The sequence below is a fragment of the Trachemys scripta genome, chromosome 4 (genome assembly GCF_013100865.1).
Source record: "Trachemys scripta elegans isolate TJP31775 chromosome 4, CAS_Tse_1.0, whole genome shotgun sequence".
Lineage (NCBI taxonomy): Eukaryota > Metazoa > Chordata > Testudines > Emydidae > Trachemys > Trachemys scripta.
In genome coordinates this window covers 65,759,180-65,779,312 of record NC_048301.1, presented here as the reverse complement: position 1 = coordinate 65,779,312, position 20,133 = coordinate 65,759,180, and the positions used below count along the sequence as shown (strand labels likewise).

The window sequence follows — 20,133 nt, the reverse complement described above, 5'->3', positions numbered from 1 at the left end:
AGGTTTATTCATACCTCGACGATTGGCTGATGAAAAGTCGATCCAGACTCCAGGTAAAGACAGATGTGAGACTAATACAGTTGACCTTCCAGAACTTAGGTCTGATCATAGATGCACAGACATCCACCTTCTTCCTGGTCCAGAAGATAGAATTCATCAGGGCAGTTCTGGACTTGGTACAGGCCAGAGCTTCTCTCCCAGAAGCATGCTTCCAAGCATAGAAAACTTATAGAAAGCCTCAAGAATCACCCTGTCATCATGGCAAGAAATTGCTTACAGCTCCTGGGCCACCTGGCATCTTGCACCTATGTGGTTCATCACATAAGACTTCGGCTCATACCTCTCCAAGCGTGGCTGGCATCAGTATACTCACCAAGCCTACATCATGTAAACTCAGTCACTACGGTTCCCCCATTGGTGATTACTTCCCACAATCGGTGGCTAGACCTGCTAACAGTGTGCGCAGGAGTCCCTTTCTCAAGACCCCAACTGTTAGTCTCTCTCATCAGACGCTTTGGCAATGGGATGGTGACCTGCTTGGGCTTCCTCAGGACTCAGGTCCTCTGGTCTCCAGAAGAGCTCTTGTTGCACATCAGTGTCAGAGAGCTCAGGGCAGTTTGCCTGGCCTGCCAGGCATTCTAAACCCATGTAGCAGGCAGGTGCACGTCAGTCCTTACAGGCAACACAACAGCCACGTTCTCTATCAACAGACAGGGGGAGGCACTTCGCTTATGGGAATTTTGCATAGCCCACTCGATTCACCTCAAGGAAATCTATCTGCCAGATTCTCAGAACCAACTTGCTGATCACCTCAGCAGGGTTTTCTCCAACCACCACGAGTGGTCCATCTGCCTAGAGATCCTACAAGTCATCTTTCAGAAGTGGGGAATTCCCCAAATAGATCTATTTGCAAGGAGGTGCAACAGGAAGTGTCTCCAATTCTGCTGTTTCCTGGGTCACAGTCCAGGATCTCTAACAGATGTCTTCCTCTTGCCCTGGACGGGGCATCTGTTCTATGCATTCTCAGCCATTCCTCTCATACACAAGGTCTTGCTGAGGATTAGATGGGACAGAGCAGGAATCATCCTGATAGCCCCAGCCTGGCCATGCCAGCACTGGTTCATGGTGCTCTTGAACCTATCAGTAGAAACACCAATCCAACTACCTCAGGTTCCAGACCTAATATCCCAGGACCACAGTCACCTGCATCACCCAAACCTCAAGGCTTTTCATCTCACAGTCTGGAAGCTTATGCTCCGGACTAGTTCAAGAAGTTTTTAGGGAGTAGAAAGCCGTCCGCTAGAACTGTGTACCTGGCAAATTGGAAAAGGTTCTTGATCTGGTGAGCGCAGAAAGGTGGTCTTGCCCATGCAATCATCAATACCATTCATTCTGGACTGCTTGCTACACCTGAAACAGCAGGGCTATTGGTTTAATCGATTAGCGTATACCTGACTGCAGTTTCGGCTTTTCATCTGTGGGTGAATGGCTGGTCCATCTTTGCAAACTCGATCTGCAGTCGGTTTCTCAAGGGACTTGACAGGCTGTACCCCATGGGATCTCAACCTGGTGTTCTCAAGGATCATAGGTTCCCCATTCGAGCCATTGGCAATGTATTCTCTGCTCTATTTGTCCTGGAAGGTGGCTTTCGTGGTGGCCATTACTTAGGCCAGAAGGGTATTGGAGATTAGGGCCCTTACTTCAGAACCACCATACACAGTATTCTTCAAGGACAAAGTCGAGTTATGTCCTCACCTAGTCTTTATCCCAAAGATGGTTTCACAATTCCATAGTAATCGGGACATATTCCTTCTGGTCTTCTATCTGAAACTGCATGCCAACAAACAGGAGCAGAGGCTTCACTAACTAGATGTCAGACACACGCTGGCCTTCTACACGGAAAGAACTAAATCCATTTTGAAAAATTACTCAATTTTTTGTGGCTATTACAGACAGGATGAAGGGTCTTTTAGTCTCAGTCCAGAGAATTTCATCATGGATCACGTCCTGTAGCCACAAATACTATAATCTGATGAAAGTCCCGGCTCTGTCCCTGACAGCACACTCCACAAGGGCATAAACATCTTCAGTTGCATTTGTGGCACAGGTCCCTATCTAGGACATCTGTAGAGTGGCAGTATGGTCTTCGGTCCACACTTTCGCATCTCACTATGCCATGATTCAGCAGGCTAAAGACGATGCTAGGTTTGGCAGAGCAGTGCTACAATCTGCTTGTCAATGAACTCCAACCCCCACCCCTTACATCTGCTTGGGAGTAACCTACATTAGAATGGACATGAGCAAGCACTCGAAGAAGAAAAAACGGTTACTAACCTTCTGTAGCTGCTGTTCTCCGAGATGTTTTGCTTATGTCCAATCCAAAACCTCCCACTCCTACCTCGCTATCGGAATTAGCTGGTAAGATGGAACTGAGGGGTCGGTGAGTCGGCAGGGTCCTTTATACCAGCACTATGAGAGCACAACTCCAGAGGGCACCACACCCGACCTGATAGATACCACAGAGGGAAAAACTTTCCGGTGGCAGTGCTCGGGGCAAGCACGCACCTATATTGGAATGGACATGAGTAACACATCTCAAAGAACAACAGTTATGGAAGGTTAGAAGCTTTTTTTTCTTCCTCCCCTTGACTAGTTTTCCAGTATGTCCTTTTTTTCTTGATTTTTTTTGCTGTTCTTTTGCAGGTAAATAAGGAGTGTGTGCGTGGCCTCTGGGCTGGGCAGCAGCAGGAACTTGTCTTCCTGCGTAACCGTAACCCAGAAAGAGGGAGCATCCAAAATGCAAAGCAGGCTTTGAGGAATATGATCAATTCTTCTTGTGACCAGCCCATTGGATACCCCATCTACGTCTCACCTTTGACTACTTCCTATTCAGATAGCCATGATCAGCTCAAGGAGTTTCTTGGGGGAGCTATCAGTTTGGGAAATATCAGAAACTTCATAGTGTCCACATGGCACAGGTGAGCTATGGGAATGAGTTCTCAAGAGCATTCAGCTATTCAGCAACATCACTGTCAATGCTAACATGTACTAAGATGTTAGTACATTTTAGCAGAGCATAATTTATGGCATTCAATCACAGAAGTGTGGATGCCTCTCAGTATTTTCCCCTGCAACACATGGCCACTGCTATGGCAAGAGTGTTATTCAGCAGGCCACGTGAACAACATCACAAGAATTTTGTCAATTAGAATATCGTGTCCAATTTTAACAACTTATAAAAAAAATTCTAGGTGGAAATATTATGCCTTGAGTTGTAATCTCAGCTGTGCCAGTGAGGTGCTGTGGGGTTTGAGTGTGTCATTTTCAATGCCTCAGTTTATTCTGTCCATAAGAGGAGTATAATTATCTACTTCACAAAGGTGTGGGGAAGATTGATGCAGATCTGGGACTTTAACATGCTTAAATATGTGAGTAGTCCCACTGAAGTAACTGGGACTCTCTCATGAGTAAAATTATGCAAGGCATTAATGCTTTCAAGATTGACTTTGTACAGCACTTTGAATATGTAAGCAACATTCTAAATGTTAGTACTACACGAGTATTTGACTAAATGTAGGTATAACCACGCTGTACACCTACAGTATATAAATACAAATTGGCTGCTTCCTCAAAATTTTGTGGTGTATTTACTGCAAACCCTGATGTATCTCTTCTCCACCCCAAACCACTTCTCCAGCATATTGCTAGAATAACCTGTCACAGTACCATAACAAATCATTAGACCTAAGCTAATTATACTTCAAAATCCTAGATCAAGCAGCAAAGAGACTGGGAAAGGATTTAGCAATGTATTTGAGAACAGAAGAACAAGGGTAGTACTAGGGACTGGAGGATGAGTAAATGTGCTTTCTTTAGTGAGTCTAAATGAAGCGTAGCTTTCCAAGCAACATAGTAAAAATAAAAGCTTACAGGCTGTAACTAACAAATTGATTAGCCCACCTAAATGTTCAAATGCTGGCATGGGTAGTATAAAAATCTCAAAGAACCCTAGCATATCATAGTCACTAAAGTATGTCATAACTGAAATCCATTGCTAAAGCAATAAAAAAAGAAACAGATGAAAAGAGCTAACAGTTTTCTCCTGCTCACTTTAAACATAAAGAGAGAAAAAGTATGAGGAAAAGCTTGAAATTAGAGATCAGATAAATGACTGCCATTATAGACAGAACAGCATAAACTCTGGTGCTAATCTGACCACAAAATAGAAGAGCAATAAAGTCTAGTATTTGTTATTAAAAGTAATACCACTGAATTCTCAAAGTCACATTTTTAAACAGTTGGAACTACATAAATAAAAGTAAATATCACTTAAATGTTTGTCAGAAAATATTTTAGTGCTGTCTCAGATAGCAACCTACAAGTTGGGGAAAGCATAGTACAGAAGGAAAAAGCCATATAGTTGAAACAGATGTCTAGTCACTTTTTTCTGTTCGCTAATACAGTTGATTCTCATTGTGTTCTCAGATTAAGGAAAGGTTGTGGTGCTGGCTGCAACAGTGGTGGAAATATTGAAGATTCAGATGCTGGAGGTGGGGCTCCCTGCACAAGTAACAGTGCAGCTGCCAATGAGTCGCAAAGCAGCATGTCACAAGCAGGCGGGAATTTAATTACAGGGCAGGGCCCTGGAGTGGGACTCCATCCTCCTGTCACATCTCACCCCTCAACATTAGGTAAAACTAACCTAAAGTGTGTATATTATATAAAATACTGGAACTGTACATAGGCTAGCTGTCCCAGAGGGAATGGTATTTTTCACCACTGTAGATCAGGGCTGGGCTACAAGCACAAAATTAATTTGATTCTGTAATGGATTCATATCCCAAAATCACAATGCAGTTTAGCACAGTGGCAGGTCTCTGGACCGCTACTGGAATGGTTTGAGGATTGCAGATCAGGATTGATATGCTGACCAGAGCTGAGTGGGATAACCTTTCATAGCACTTCCCTACAGTATGGCTAACCTACACCAGTTCTACTGTTCCCTTGTGTTCACAAATACCAAACTCATAGCAAGAGTTTTATACATGTGAATATCTGTCTTTTATGCTACTACAACCTTACTGCTACTGTGGAGTAAATTGTCTGTTACTACAGGGTTTGTTAAACAGTATCCAAGAAAGTGCCATTAGTGATGTAGTAAGGAACTGGAGGTAATTGAGCTTGTGTGTTTCCTTAGGTATAGTTGCTTTCATTTGCCTTTCAAGAAAAATAGAACTATTTTACAGATTAGTACATTGCCAGTTTCTGAATCTTATCATACCATATAGCATTATAAGGTCCATAATTGTGATGGGGTACTACAACTGTCTGGCACCAGAGAGGAGCATTAATTAATATGCATTAAATAACACTAATAAGAGCTAAAATGCTTATGGTTTTTCTTTGCCAACTTCAAATCTAATTGAACATTTCAGAAATTGTTAAAATGGCAGCAATAGTAACTAAACCTTGATGCACATTTAGGAGTGCAATCAAGCCACATGTTTGACTAAGAATATTTGGTGTTTTGAAACACTGCAAATGTTACTGACAGAATTAGACAACGTAGAATGAGAAACCACATTCTTGAGCATTAAAGAAATACTTCATTAATGCAATAAGAGCTGGGCTCATACTTATCAAGGACACTTACACTTTTGCATCTATGCTCCTAGCAATGTAATATCAGTTTCTTAAACCAGTTAAGATTAATTGAACATATTCAAATATTTCATTGTTGAGAGGACCAGTATATCTTGTCTCTGAAGTATTGTAGGCATTTCTAATACGCCCATCAATTTTGTAGCGAGGGGCAAGAACACTTTTGTGTAAGTGTCTAAAATGTGTGGCAGGCATGTATTAAAACTATCAACTCTCCTGATTCTGTTTTTGTTTTCTTTTAGGCACCAGTCACAGCTCCCACTCTGTGCAGTCAAGCCTTGTCAGACATTCCCCTGCCCGTGCCTCAGTAGCCAGCCATTCATCTTATTGCTACAGCAGTCGCCATTCATCACTTCGCACGTCCACTACAGGCTTTGTGCCTTGCCGACGCTCTTCCACCAGTCAGATATCCCTTCGTAACCTCCCATCCTCCATCCAGTCCCGCCTATCCATGGTGAACCAAATGGAACCCACTAGCCAGACTGGCGTTGTCATCGTGCAGCATGGCCTACCCTCTTCCAGCAGCTCCAGCCAAAGCATCCCAGCCTGTAAACAACATGCCCTTGTGGGCTTTCTAGGAACAGAAGGCGGGAATAACATAACTGATGCACAGTCAGGTGGTAATGCAAGCCCTGCAAACCATATGCAAGCCAAAAGGGATGAAGTTATTTACAGAATCCAGGTGAATCAGCCAGAAGAACATGTTAATCTACACTTTTTTAGCCCTTATTTTTTCCCCTCATTACAGTATTTTTATCATCTTACACCTTGTGGTAACTAAATAACACTATCTCTGCCTTCTATCTACACACATGTCCTGGAGTTTCTCAGTGCAGAACAGAAGTGCATTTATGACTAGAAAGATTCATCTTTATTTTGCTGAACAAGTGGCGTACTGGAATACTGAGCAATATCCACTCACATTACAGACATGTTTTATTTTAGTACACAGCTGTGAGAAAGTCAGCTAGATTCTGTTCTGCTTCATACATTAACAACAAAATTATAAGCTTAGTTTTGCTTGCGGTATCTTTATTTACTGGTTGTAATATGAAAGGCAGAACAGCTTCCTTTGCAGTGCTGGCAGTTTGTATCTTTTGATTTGCAAACTAAGAACATTTTCTGTAGAAGTCACTGTAAAAATATTGTCACGTATCAGGGGGTAGCCGTGTTAGTCTGTATCTACAAAACCAACAAGGAGTCTGGTGGCACCTTAAAGACTAACAGATTTATTTGGGCATAAGCTTTCGTGGGTAAAAACCTCACTTCTTCGGATGCAAGTCTTCTGTTAGTCTTTAAGGTGCCACCAGACTCCTTGTTGTTTTTGTAAAAATACTGTCAGTTTCTTTTTCATTGTTCACTTCTTGGTTATTGCCACATACAAAGTCTTTGAGCATGTGCCAGTTCACCATTGATTTAAGTTGCCGGGGGAAATCTTGGTAGTTTTGTTGAAATCTGGAAGTTAAACACAAACTCTAGCTTATGTGGCTTTCAATAAACCCTTGTATATGTTTACAATAGAGTGTTGCTGGGATAAATTTAGAAGAAGTCACTAATAGGACAAAGGTCATATCCAGCTTGCGTCACATGGTGACAAAACTTAATACCATAGTGAAGCCTGTCTTGGTCATAGTCATTCAGTAACGATGGACAATTGCGAATAAATTTGGCAGGCCTCAGTTTTGTAGCTTTTTATATGCAGGGAGGGGTGGACTAAGTATAAAATACAGCTAAGATCTGCTAACGTTCAGGGACGCTCTTTTAAAACTGTTTTTTCCCAAAAATATTTCTTCCGTGTCCCTTCTGTAAACTCTTAGTGTGATGGTGGGTATCTAAGCAGCTCCTGCTTGTTCACAAGTTGAGGGAGGTTTTCCACAATGCTTTCCTGCTGGCCTCTTCCAAGTGCAGAAAGCCTGTTAATTTCAAAACACTGGCTTGTCTCTGCTGAGCATCCTAAATGGAACTTCGTTCTTTTACCTAGTGATAAATCCTCTGAGCCTTGTGCTCTGCATTCCCAAATCTGGAGGCCTGTGCCACTCAAGTTTTTTGAAGTGTAGCTCTTAGCTAACTTAAGGCTTGAATCTGCACTACTGAAATCCACTGAAGCTTTGCCATTGACTTCAGTGGGTGCAAGATCAGTCCTTTAAAGAGCAACATTTTTATGAGTAGCATCTAAGGGAACAGTTATGGGTTCACTATTAACCATTAATTGGCTCCATAATCATCTAAAATCAATTTCTATTTTTCATTTTAGATAATGGATCCCAGCCAAGTACTGGAAGGGATCAACATGTCTAAAAGGAAGGAGCTGCAGTGGCCAGATGAGGTGATACGGCTAAAAGCTGGAAGAAATAGCTGGAAAGACTGGAGTCCTCAGGAAGGCATGGAAGGCCATGTAAGTTTCACTTGGAAGCTGATTTTGTGAATTGGAGGGGAGGGGGGAGTCAACTTTGTTAAAGGTCAGTCTGAAACACTGTGCAGACACCATTCAAAAGGTATATTTGATCATATGCTCATGGAGCAGATGTTCTTTTGAGTTACTACCTGTATGCAAGAAGCAGCCTAGGTCCTCACTTGAACTGGGTGAAATTTCTGAAACCAATCCAAAGGGTGCAAAAGTAGGGTTGTCAAGCGATTAAAAAAATTAATCGCACGATTAATCACACTGTTAACCAATAATAGAATACCATTTATTTAAATACTTTTTGATGTTTTCTACATTTTCAAACATACTGATTTCAATTACAACACAGAATACAAAGTGAAGTGTACAGTGCTAATTTTTAAATTACTTCTATTACAAATATTTGCACTGTAAAAAAAAAAAGATAGTGTTTTTCAATTCACCTCATACAAGTACTGTAATGCAATCTCTTTGTCCTGAAAGTTGAACTTACAAATGTAGAATTGTGTACAAAAAAACTGCTTTCAAAAATAAAATCAAGTAAAATTTTTAGAGCCTGCAAGTCCACTCAGTCCTACTCCTTGTTCAGACAAACAAGCTTGTTTACATTTGCAGGAGACAATGCTGCCCTCTTCTTGTTTACAGTGTCAACCTGAAAGTGAGAACAGGCATTCTCGTAGCACTGTTGTAGCTGGCATAGCAAGAAATTTGTGTCAGATGTGCTAATGATTCATACGTCCCTTGATGCATCGACCACCATTCCAGGGGACATGCATCCATGCTGATGACGGGTTCTGCTTGATAACAGTCCAAAGCAGTGCGGACTGACGCATATTCATTTTCATTATGAGAGTCAGATTCCACCAGCAGAAGGTTGATTTTCTTTTTCAGTGGTTTGGGTTCTGTGGTTTCCGCATTCGCGTGTTGCTCTTTTAAGACTTTTGAAATCACACTCCACACCTCATCCCCCTCAGACTTTGGAAGGCATTTCAGATTCTTAAACATTTGGTTGAGTGCTGTAGCTATCTTTAGAAATCTCACATTGGTACCTTTGCATTTTGTCAAATCTGCAGCAAAAGTTTTATTAAAATGAACAACATATGCTGGGTCATCATCCAAGACTGCTGTAACATGAAATATATGGCAGAATGTGGGTAAAACAGAGTAGGAGATATACAGTTCCCCGACAAGGAGTTCAGTCACAAATTTAATTAATACACTTTTTTTTTTAATGAGCATCATCAGGATGGAAGCATATCCTCTGGAATGGTGGCTGAAGCATGAAGGGGCATACAAATGTTTAGCATATCTGGCATGTAAATACCTTGCAATGCCGGCTACAAAAGTGCCATGCAAATGCCTGTTCTCGCTTTCTGGTGACATCAATAAGAGGGCACCATTATCTTCTGTAAATGTAAACAAGCTTGTTTGTCTTAGTGATTGGCTGAACAAGAAGTAGGACTGAATGGACTTTGTAGGCTCTGAAGTTCTGCATTGTTTTGTTTTTGAGTGCAATTATGTAAGAGGGGGGGAAATCTACATTTGTACGTTGCAGTTTCACAACAAAGAGATTGCTCTTCAGTACTTGTATGAGGTGAATTGAAAAATACTATTTCTTTTGTTTATAATTTTTACAGTGCAAATATTTGTAATAAAAAATAATATACACTTTGATTTCAATTACAGCACAATACAATATTTATGAAAATGTAGAAAAATATCCAAAATATTTAATAAATTTCAGTTGGTATTCTGTTTAATAGTGCAATTAAAACTACAATTAATCGTGATGAATTTTTTTAATTGCAATTAATTTGAGTTAATTGCATGAGTTAACTGCAATTAATCGACAGCCCTAAACAAAAGACAACAACAAATAAACCTAAAGTAAAACCCTTTATGTGCATTGCATTTAAATTACAGTTCTATTCAACTCAGCCTTCAGTTTTCCTTTCCTAAAATTATCCACTCCTGAGAGTATGCTAAAGATGAATTTACTAGCCAGCCTTAATATTACAGGAATTGCTTGGTTAATGGTATTTGGCTTTAAATCAAATCACTATAATGCAAATAGAGTTGAGTCAATTATGTTTAAATGTCACTTTGTTAGATAACACAATTAGGGCTCCAGTTCATTTCTGTATATAAAAAGGAAGTTCTGAGATTCAACTGAAAACAAAGATATAGTCTTAAGTTTTTTCCAGTGGCATATTAATTATAATCCCCCTTCTCCTCCTCCGCTGTTAGAGCTGCAACTTCAGCTTTCACTGCACCTAGTGGAGAGGATTATTATGTACTGAAATAGTTTCCTTTCTAGAAAACTGCAACTCTACCTTTCAGAAATCTCATCATTTTACTTATACACAGTTAGTCATTCCTGGATCAGTGCTCAGCCCCAACAGGGGTGTTCTTCAAGATCACTATAATATTCAGAGCTGAATGATACAATCAAATAAGTCAGAATGCCCTTAAATATAAAAGGCATAAGAACTACCAGGGAAGACACACTACTACTCTAAAATGATGTGTGCATGTATTGATTGGCACTGGGAACAAGTACACCTCTACCTCGATATAACACTGTATTGAACTTGCTTTGATCCACCAGAGTGCGCAGCCCCGCCTCTCCCCCCTCCACCCCCCGAGCACTGCTTTACCCCATTATATCTGAATTCGTTATATCGGGTGGTGGTATATCGAGGTAGCAGTGTACTTCCTAATGCTTAGCAATTCAGACTTCCCACATAGGCATTCAGTGGTATGCATTAGAAAATAAACTGGTGGAGATTACAGCCTCCACTCCCCCCAAGCATCCAGGAAGCTAGCTATTCCAGGGAGGCTGGGTATTGAGATTCTCTTAGAAATATACAGTTTTATAAAATCTTTGATCCACCCTACCCCAGTTCTTTTCAATCAGCCCTGAGAAGCCTAAGGAGACTTTTTAAAACATCCTAAACTTTCTTGTAGGGCTTGTCATATGGGAAATTTTGTCCTGAAGGAAAAAACATTCTTTGAATTGGCAGCCAAAAATGCAACATACTTTTTTCCTTGTAGCACCTTTCAACAAAGACTCTCAAAGTGTTTTATGAAAATGGTAAAAACTTATGCCTATTGTACCTATTGGGGAAGAGAGGGAAGAAAGAGAAGTGCAGAATAGTTACAACTTGTTCAAGAGCAGATAGTGGCAGCAGGGAAATGAACTCGACACCCAGTGCTCTGTTCTAACCACTATTACGGTGTCTTATGCTCAGAAGTATTGGCTTCCATGAACAGCTAGAGTCTAACTTGATTTTTAAGTGTGTGAATGAAGAACACAGAAAAATTCCCCTTGTCCTTGACTGAATTTGTATTGCCATTGGCAGTCCACTCTTATGGTTCATGTACATTAAATCTAAGCTGTAAACTTGACTTAATACAGCAGCTGCTAGTGGTATTGTATATAAGACACAATAAGCAAATTAAAGGGTCTAGGTTGTTAATACTGTGCCTTCTAGTTTTGAAACTTACTGTGTTAGCCATTGCAGATAAGGAATATCCTAGTGATAATGCATATCATTCTGAGTACTCCTTGGCAGTTGGCCAGCATCACTTGTCAATTGCTTCCAAGGAATTTGTTAACTGGCCTTGCTTGTCACAGGATGCCATCATCTACACCGTTGGATGATAAAAAGGTGGTTAAAAAGAGAGGGTTTGAAGGTTAGAATAAGCTGCTGATCTAAATGTTTATTTCTATTAATATTTGTGTGAATAGTTCTGTTTAGTAATTCTGGAGCATTACTTCCTTTCTGGAACCTAGTGCTAGCGGTTTTTCTCTAGGATGGTGTCTTTTAACCTGGGGAAAGAGGGAGGGCACTCCCTTCAGGAGTATGCGTAGAAGGAGTTGTGTGGTAAAACCTTCATGACATTAGATCTACTCAAACTCCCTATAACAAACTTGCTGCTGTTGGTAAAGTTCACTTGAAACTCACTTCTCAGTGGTTTGAGCACTGGCCTGCTAAACCCAGGGTTGTGAGTTCAATCCTTGAGGGGGCCACTTAGGGATCTGGGGCAAAAATTGGTCCTGCTAGTGAAGGCAGGGGGCTGGACTCGATGACCTTTTGAGGTCCCTTCCAGTTCTAGGAGATGGGTATAGCTCCTTTTGCAGTCTTTTAATGCAACTGAGCAGGGGAGATGCTCGTGCACGCTGGGACACAAGAAACAGCTTACTAGCCAAAGGCACTGTCTGAAAACTCTCAAAACATCCCCCTCGGCTGCAGGAGCATGTGTCCTGGACCACTGAGCCACTAATGAGCACACCCCCACACCAAGTAGCGCGTAGCTTTCTGTTGAGTAACCATGGGGAAGAGAATAGCTTTCAGAGGGAGTAACTAGGGAGAGAAGCAGTGAACCAGAGCAAAAACTGACAAAAAGAAAGGGGAAAAGGTTTGGAGGGGAGAGTGAAGAATGAATGGACAGAATCTGTTTTTGGACCTGCATGATGGAACATAAGATGGGTGTTTCAAAAAAAGTGTAGAAATGACTTGGGTTTTTGTTTGAGATGTTCTGTACACTGGCTTTCCGAAAATGTGTATTCATTCTCCTGTGATCACTGAGGGGGTTTTATTGGCCCTACAATTATACTTTTTTTTTTTTTAATTATGCTTTTAAATGTGACTTAACTGAATTGGTCTCAAATCTCTCAACATTATGTGCGTCCTGCTTCTTTCCTAAGTGTGCTTCTGCTTTTCTATTAAATACAATACAGTACCCTGCCTTGTGAAAGTGTGTTAAATGTATACCAAAATAGCACAAATTTTCTTGGTTGAAGAAATGCAGTTTATCAAAGCTCCTGCACAGACAGCAAATAATGCTTCTGAAATCCTGTTCCTTTCTGTGGTATCTTGTGAATAATTTGTAGAGGTAGAGAACAAACCTGTGTTTCTGAAAGTCTCTTTTGGGGAGGAGTGTAATATTTCACGTCTCATTGGTCTAAATCATTAGAGCATCACTATAACCTAAATAGCAGTTTGTTCACTGCAATGCACCAAAATAATTTGGGACTCTTTATTTTCACTGTAAATGGAGCTTCATTATATCCAAGTTTCTCCTTGTCTTCCCCCCCCCCCCCCCAGCTCTTCGCTGAGTTTGCAGTGGTTACATGGGATCTGGTTTGGATTAACTTGATTCCTCTTGCTGAAATCCAACCCCAGCTGTTCTTTACAATTTATATGTAACAGTTTAAGCTTGATGAGTGTGTTTTTAAACAGACTTAAGTATTCTTTTAACACTCCACTGAGATGAATGACAGAAAGTAAACCTCTGAGTTTTCATCCTTTACTGCTATAGATACAAAAACACAGGGGTTTAGTAATATGCAGTAGGAAGGACTGTCTTCATCTTTTGTATCTAGAGGACTAGAAAACTCTATGGTTGTAGGAAAACCAAAAAGAAAAGCTAAGATTCTGCAGAGCACAGAAAAGTAAAGTCTTACCTCCTTTATAGGCCTCTTCCCTCAAAATATGTCTTCCTCAGATTGGATTTTGTGTGCCAAACAGCATTTCTCTAGTTATTTGGTGTATTTCCAAGCTTTCCTTACTGGTGCAAAGAGATTATAGCACATTTTGAGGAAGTATTACAAGAATAATATAGCCATGGATATATTAGCATTGACAAATGTGTAGTTAGGTTGTATGACATTTTCAGTACTTTTGCCTCTGCCTTGTTATGGTACAGAATTATAAATCAACACCATGAAATGGCAGTAATCCGTGTGGAACTAACCTTTCATATTGTTATGATTGCCTTCTCCAGGTGATTCACCGCTGGGTGCCTTGCAGCAGAGATCCAGGGAGTAGATCCCACATAGATAAAACCATCCTGCTGGTCCAGATTGAAGACAAATATGTTGCTGTGGTTGAAACTGGAGTCCTAGAACTTGGGGCTGAAGTGTGAGCCACACTGCTAATTAAACTTCCCCTCCTCCAAGGATTCAGAAGAGAGGAGGGGTCAGGAGAGGATGCTCCCCGGGCATGAAACTTTAGTCCAGCTATAGAGCAGGACTTGAAAACGGGGCTTGTAGAAGGCCCTTCCCCAAAATAAAGAAGTGTAAGAGCTGGGGGGTTTTAAGTTGTTAGCTGCTGAGGAAACATTTGCATGAAGGGTAAAGATTTGTTGAGACATCATTTTTGTTTTGAAACTTGTTTTATGCATTGTGTATTGCTTTAAATCAACAAACTTCAGTTCTAAAATAGGAGCGCCTCATATTTTTCTATTGCTTTGCCAAAAATTGCCATGTTTTGTCACAGAGGATGTGGCGTCCATTTACCTTATTTGAAGAAAGTGACTAGCATACAAAGCTTTGGTTCAGCGAAAAGCTGTATAGAGGTTTTATGTATGGCGAGAGACTGAACAGACATATAGATTATCTTCTTCCTTGTGAGCTAAAATCTTTAATGAGAGAACTGCACTAATTTTTTACAGCGATGCACTAAAATATCTGAGATTGCTCAGAACATTTATTTATATATAAATAAAATATCATTATTTAAATTGCCTTTGGGATTAACCCCCTCCCTCTCCATATACATGTTGACGGTAAAAGCTGTGCCAGGGATTCTGTTTGGTTCAATAGTCTGTATTTCATATCAGTGCATTGCATCCTTTTCAGAATAAATGGCAGAATACCAAATATCTAGTAATGTACCTGAATATCCCCATAACTATATCAAAGGCTGTTTTGGTTGCGGTGCATCAATCATCTGTACAACATATTCAGCTTTAAAGTGGGTCCCAATGCACTAATTTGCATCCTTTGTCTCCCTTAGATAGTCCTGACTTCTCTGCTCCTTTACTCCTGGAGCTAACTCAGTTATACTGACGGCTCTTCTCTGGAAAAGGCACTTGATTTTTGAGGGAGGTAGAGGTGAATCTTAGTCCATGATCCAGGTCTATTTTCTGCAACCTTGAAGGTTTTCAGATTCAATCCAGTTAAACAACTGAGGTTTGGTTGGGTTTTTTTTTTTTTTTTTTTTTTTAAAGGAATTATAGAGGAGGCACAGCCCTAAACTGTTGTATCATTTTTACCATCTCACCTTTCCTTTCCCTCTAGTCTTCATTCTTTTCTATGACTTGAATTTTATTTTCAATGATTATATATTCTATGTAACTGTAATTTGAGTATTTATAACTGTGAAGTTCAATTATTCATGTGTTACATATCCTAGGTTTTATTGTGTTTTTTAAAATGTGTTATTCAGGGAAACAAGTAACTCAAATTTACCATGGAGGTGTGAGGAGAAAACTTCAGTTTAGAATTAAGTTGCAGCTCCTCTGACTTGATTCTCTGAATCCATGAGAAAAATGTACATGTTGTGATTGTTTCCTATCTCTGATCTGGAATTATGCTCAGTTCTGCAGAGAACTTTACACAGTCCTAGCTTTTGAGAGCAGCCATCTTCTCTCCCCCATCATTACCTCTTCTTCCTAGGTAGTACAACTGGGGGAGACTTTTAGCAGATTGCAGGGGATGTGTTGCAATTATTTCTCTGTCAGCACTGAAATCTAGTCCATTATATACTTATGTAAGAGTAAATATACAAGGGGTAAGGAAAATGTAGGAAGCAAATGCCTACTGCAAAGCAGTGTTGATATTCTGACTCAAGTTACTATATGCTTTTAGCTATGAAAAAGTAGTCTTTTCTATGCCTAGTGTCTGGTCAGTTATGAATCCTATTCCTAGTGCACTGTTGTAGGGCTTTGCTTATGTTGTATACTATGCAAAGCTTGTACACTTGATGTACTGTGCATTTTACAATTGCGTATTACTGTACAGTTTATACATATGCAGTATTTAATCTTTGCATAAATGCACAGTTCAGAATCTACCACCTTAGAAATCATTTTTCTGTTCCAAACACCTTCCCAAACGTGCACATGATAGTGTGGTTACATTTATCTCCTAGTTATCTGAAAACAGTGAAGTAGCTGACTTCATTGGCAGTTTTGTAGCTTTGCTGTCATGAGTGAAGAAAATTTCTGTTTGAGTTGAACACATTTTTAATGAAGGTTTGTACTTTTATGCCCTGTCTCTGCTGACAATTACAAGATCGATTTCCTTGATCAGCTGGAATATTGTTTCACAAAGACGAACGAATGAGCATCCTCTCTGGGGATTTTGGTGTTCATACAAGGGTTCTTTACTGTTCTGATGCCTTGAGAGAATCAGATGCTTAAAAAGCAAAGTAAATACATACAGCCCATTATAAAAAATCACAACTTGGATGAAGCACCTCTTCAAATATGGTTTTTATGTGCAATCTCTGTTACTCTCTCTTGGGCAAGAAACAAGTCCATTCCTAATAATATGCTTTGAGGCTATATAAAAATACTACAGTAACACTTTATTATTCAAAGTTAAATTAAAAGGTAAAGTTTAGAAGAACCAAGGCATGTCTTAAACAGTAAATATGACTTGTGGATCTCTATTTTTAATCTTAAAGTTTCCAATCTGTTGACATTTGAACACCGATTGCAACGTTGTTAGTTAACAGGTTAATAGCTTCTGCTGAAAGCGTTATTAGTAAGTCTGTGTGATGTCATTCAGATAGTTGTATTTCACCAACACCAAAACTGCTTGTAAATCCTAATAATTTACTATTAACTGTTTTCAGATATGCTCACTAAAAATCAGCTAATTGCAATTTTATCCTTCCATACGGCTTTTAAAAATTCTTTCACCTTACAATATTCCAGTTACTTGGTTATAAAGTCCTTAAATTATCTCAATTATTTTATATTGGATTGTCTATTAATTTGTATAAAATTAGTGGGCTCTTGATTTCATGATGGACAAAACTCTACCCAAATTCTTCTGACTCCAAATATGTTAGGTCAGCATGTGCTCCAGCAAGATTTATTTTAAATTGATTGCTATGCTTTCATTTTTGTGGTGGTGTAATCGTTAGGAGTTAATACTGAGGCATAAGAATCTTTTATTTTTGAGGGGCAGTGGAAGCACTGAATATTCTCACATTGTTGTCCTACCAGACTAGAGTGTCATGGCTGTAGAATAGAGTTCTTAAACTTTCTCAGTCCAACATGGAAACTTCAGCCTTGTAGAAAGGTGGTGGCAGGGTTTCACTCCTATCCTCTGGCAGCATTGTGTGTTGCTGGTATTTTGCTGTATTAACATTCCAGTTAAGACTAGCTTTGTAGTGTCCTGGAATATGGATCCACATCTACTTTGTTTCTGTAAGTAGATTTCTCTAAAGGTGGTATCTGTAGATAAATACATTAAGGGCTTATTGCTGAGCTAAAATGAATATTTAAGTACAGAAATACACTGACTGTCTGTACTAAGCAAATTGCAGGGGCATTCAGCAGCAAAACACAATTAAAGTTAACTTAAATTCTTGAATTCCTCCTCTCCCACACTAGCTACCTGTGAAATCTTTTGATACTTCCTGGTTTTGCTAATGACATCCCAGAATGCATATGACCACCACTGATACCTGAATTTCTACGCAACTCATGGTATCTGTGATGTCATGGCGTGATGGATTAATTCTGGGATCTCTCTTGCAAACCAGGAAGTGACAGAGGATTTCACAATGGGGCTGGGGGAGGAAGGATTTTAAAAAAGGTAAGTAGTTGAATGGCCCTATATCCTGTTTAGTGGGGCACTTGGCACATTTCTGACCTTGACTCAATTTTCATATTAGCTCTTGGCAGTTCATCTCCAGTCCTTCCTCTACCCCATTCTGCTTTCTGTGAGATGGTGATCTTTTAGGGCAGACCCTAGGTGAATAATTAACTGAAAATTCAGAATAGATATGCTGTGGTATTAGTGCCTTTGGCAGTTTGTGGCAGATGCCCTAAAAGTTTTGCCTTGGGTAATAATATCCAACTGTGAATCACTTCACTGATACCACATCCAAGAGACTAAATGACCCAGTGGTATAGATACATAACTTATACTTTTTGAAGACCTTTATTAATAGAGAATGGACTCTCCCTCCACAAACTGGAGTAGAACAACTTGGATTTCTTATAATGAATAATCATTCAAAATATATAAGTAACTCATATTGGATATCTGGTTAAACCACCAGGTTTTATGTAGCTAATTTTATTAAGGGGATTTTATACCTATTATATAGGCTTTAACTCTTCTTGTTGTCTGGCATTACTCAGTACATGATAGCCTGATGTTCACTCAGTGAAGCTAGACAGTGTAAGAAATTAGTTGTATTTATGTGCCTTAATAAAAGAATGATTACATAACACCTTGGTGGGAACTACAGTACATTACTTGTTTCACCTCAGTGTTGTATACGTATATTTCCAAGAAAAATGATTTAAGATGGCTGCTCCAAAAGACTTCAGGAGTATATGTACATCACTCAGTCACAAACGTTTGAATACAAGCAATCTAATAATTTTGGGTGTACAGTTTGAATATATAACCTCTGGTAAATTCAATCATCCCATGACTTTAATAGACAGACGACATAGAGCTGAATGTTAACTTGTTCCATAAGGACCCTAAGTAGGCCTGACAATGAGCTGCTGATTAGAAAATTGAGGGAGGAGGGGAATAAAACATAGATGGGGAGAGTGGGTTGAGTTTTGAATGGGCTATGAAAAATACACATTGCCTCTACCAGCATATGGATATCTTGCCAGGGATAGGGATACATGTACTTGCGTGTGTCTGTAAGCGTGTATGTGTCTGCGTGTGTGTTATTGAAAACCGCCTGTAAATATTGTAGTTGTTTAAAATGGAAAAAGCAGAGATTTTTTTGCAACGTGTTGTATCAAAAAGGACAGTATTGACAGTGAAGAAACACTGAGAAATAAAATTTTCTTTTTTCATTTGTGCTGGTCATTTCTTGCATTTTCACTTCATCTTCCATGGGATGCCAACCTTGCAAATGACTATAAAGAACCGTTTTTTTTAAAATTATACCTCAGTATATCACTCAGTTCCCCATTTATTATGAATAAGGCTCCACGTTTGTCATGGAGGTCACAGAGCTCACGGATTTCGTGACTTTCCGTGACTTCTGCAGCAGCCTGTGCGGCTGGCCTGGGAGCCACCTGAGCAGCTCGAGCAGCCCTTGGGCCAGTCGCTTCCCAGGAGTTGGGTAGGGAACTTGTCCCTCCCGCCCCCAGTTTTAGTCAGGGGTATATAGTAAAAGTCATGGTCAGGTCATAGGCCGTCACCTGTCCATGACTTTTACTAAAAATACCCATGACTCAAATGTAGCCTTCATTCTGAAGGAACCCCTGGTATATTAAACGGAGTTCCCTTACTCTGTACTAGGCGTTGACGCATTTAGATGTTACCTATTAGTTAATACAAGCGTTGCCCCAACCACTTCTACTTCATAGTTATATTTACAGTTTGTCACTTAAAATCCTGCCCATCAACATTGTTTCTGAGCACCTCTGTATATTATGGACATCAAATCTGTTAATAAATATTAACCAAATGTAGGCTTTACCCCTTAACTCAAGAATAATTCCACTGTCCTTTGCCACAAGACACTAGTGCTAAATCTAGGCTTCTTTATTAATGGATTTATACAGTCCCCTAAAGCTAAAAATGTGTCTCACCAAGAGGGAAGGCCCTTTCATAGATTGATAGATTCTAGGACTGGAAGGGACCTCGAGAGTCCAGTCCCCTGCCCTCATGGCAGGACCAAATATTGTCTAGACCATCCCTGATAGACATTTATCTAACCTACTCTTAAATATCTCCAGAGATCCCTTTCTGCCATACTCCTTCCTAGAGAGTCTCTTCCCATTCTGTATGTGTGAAACTGATTGTTCCTTCCTAAGTGGAGCATTTTGCATTTGTCTTTGTTAAACTTCATCCTGTTTACCTCAGACCGTTACTCCAATTTGTCCAGATCATTTTGAATTATGACCCTGTCCTCCAAAGCAGTTGCAATCCCGCCCAGTTTGGTATCATCCACAAACTTAATAAGCGTACTTTCTATGCCAATATCTAAGTCGTTAATGAAGATATTGAACAGAGCCGGTCCCAAAACAGACCCCTGCGGAACCCCACTTGTTATGCCTTTCCA

The 20,133-nt window shown here is 39.9% G+C and overlaps 1 protein-coding gene across 1 annotated transcript in view; it reads left to right on the top strand.

Annotated features, from left to right (window-relative positions):
- The window catches only part of PCNX1 (pecanex 1), a 138,196-nt gene extending 119,276 nt beyond the window's left edge, over positions 1-18,920 (top strand). The window contains exons 28-32 of the mRNA XM_034767980.1: positions 2,704-2,978; positions 4,486-4,691; positions 5,904-6,343; positions 7,916-8,056; positions 13,856-18,920. Of these exons, the coding sequence (XP_034623871.1) occupies positions 2,704-2,978; positions 4,486-4,691; positions 5,904-6,343; positions 7,916-8,056; positions 13,856-13,996 (1,203 nt within the window). The 3' untranslated portion in view covers positions 13,997-18,920. The remainder of the gene's footprint in view (positions 1-2,703; positions 2,979-4,485; positions 4,692-5,903; positions 6,344-7,915; positions 8,057-13,855) is intronic.
- Positions 18,921-20,133: the final 1,213 nt, after the last annotated feature.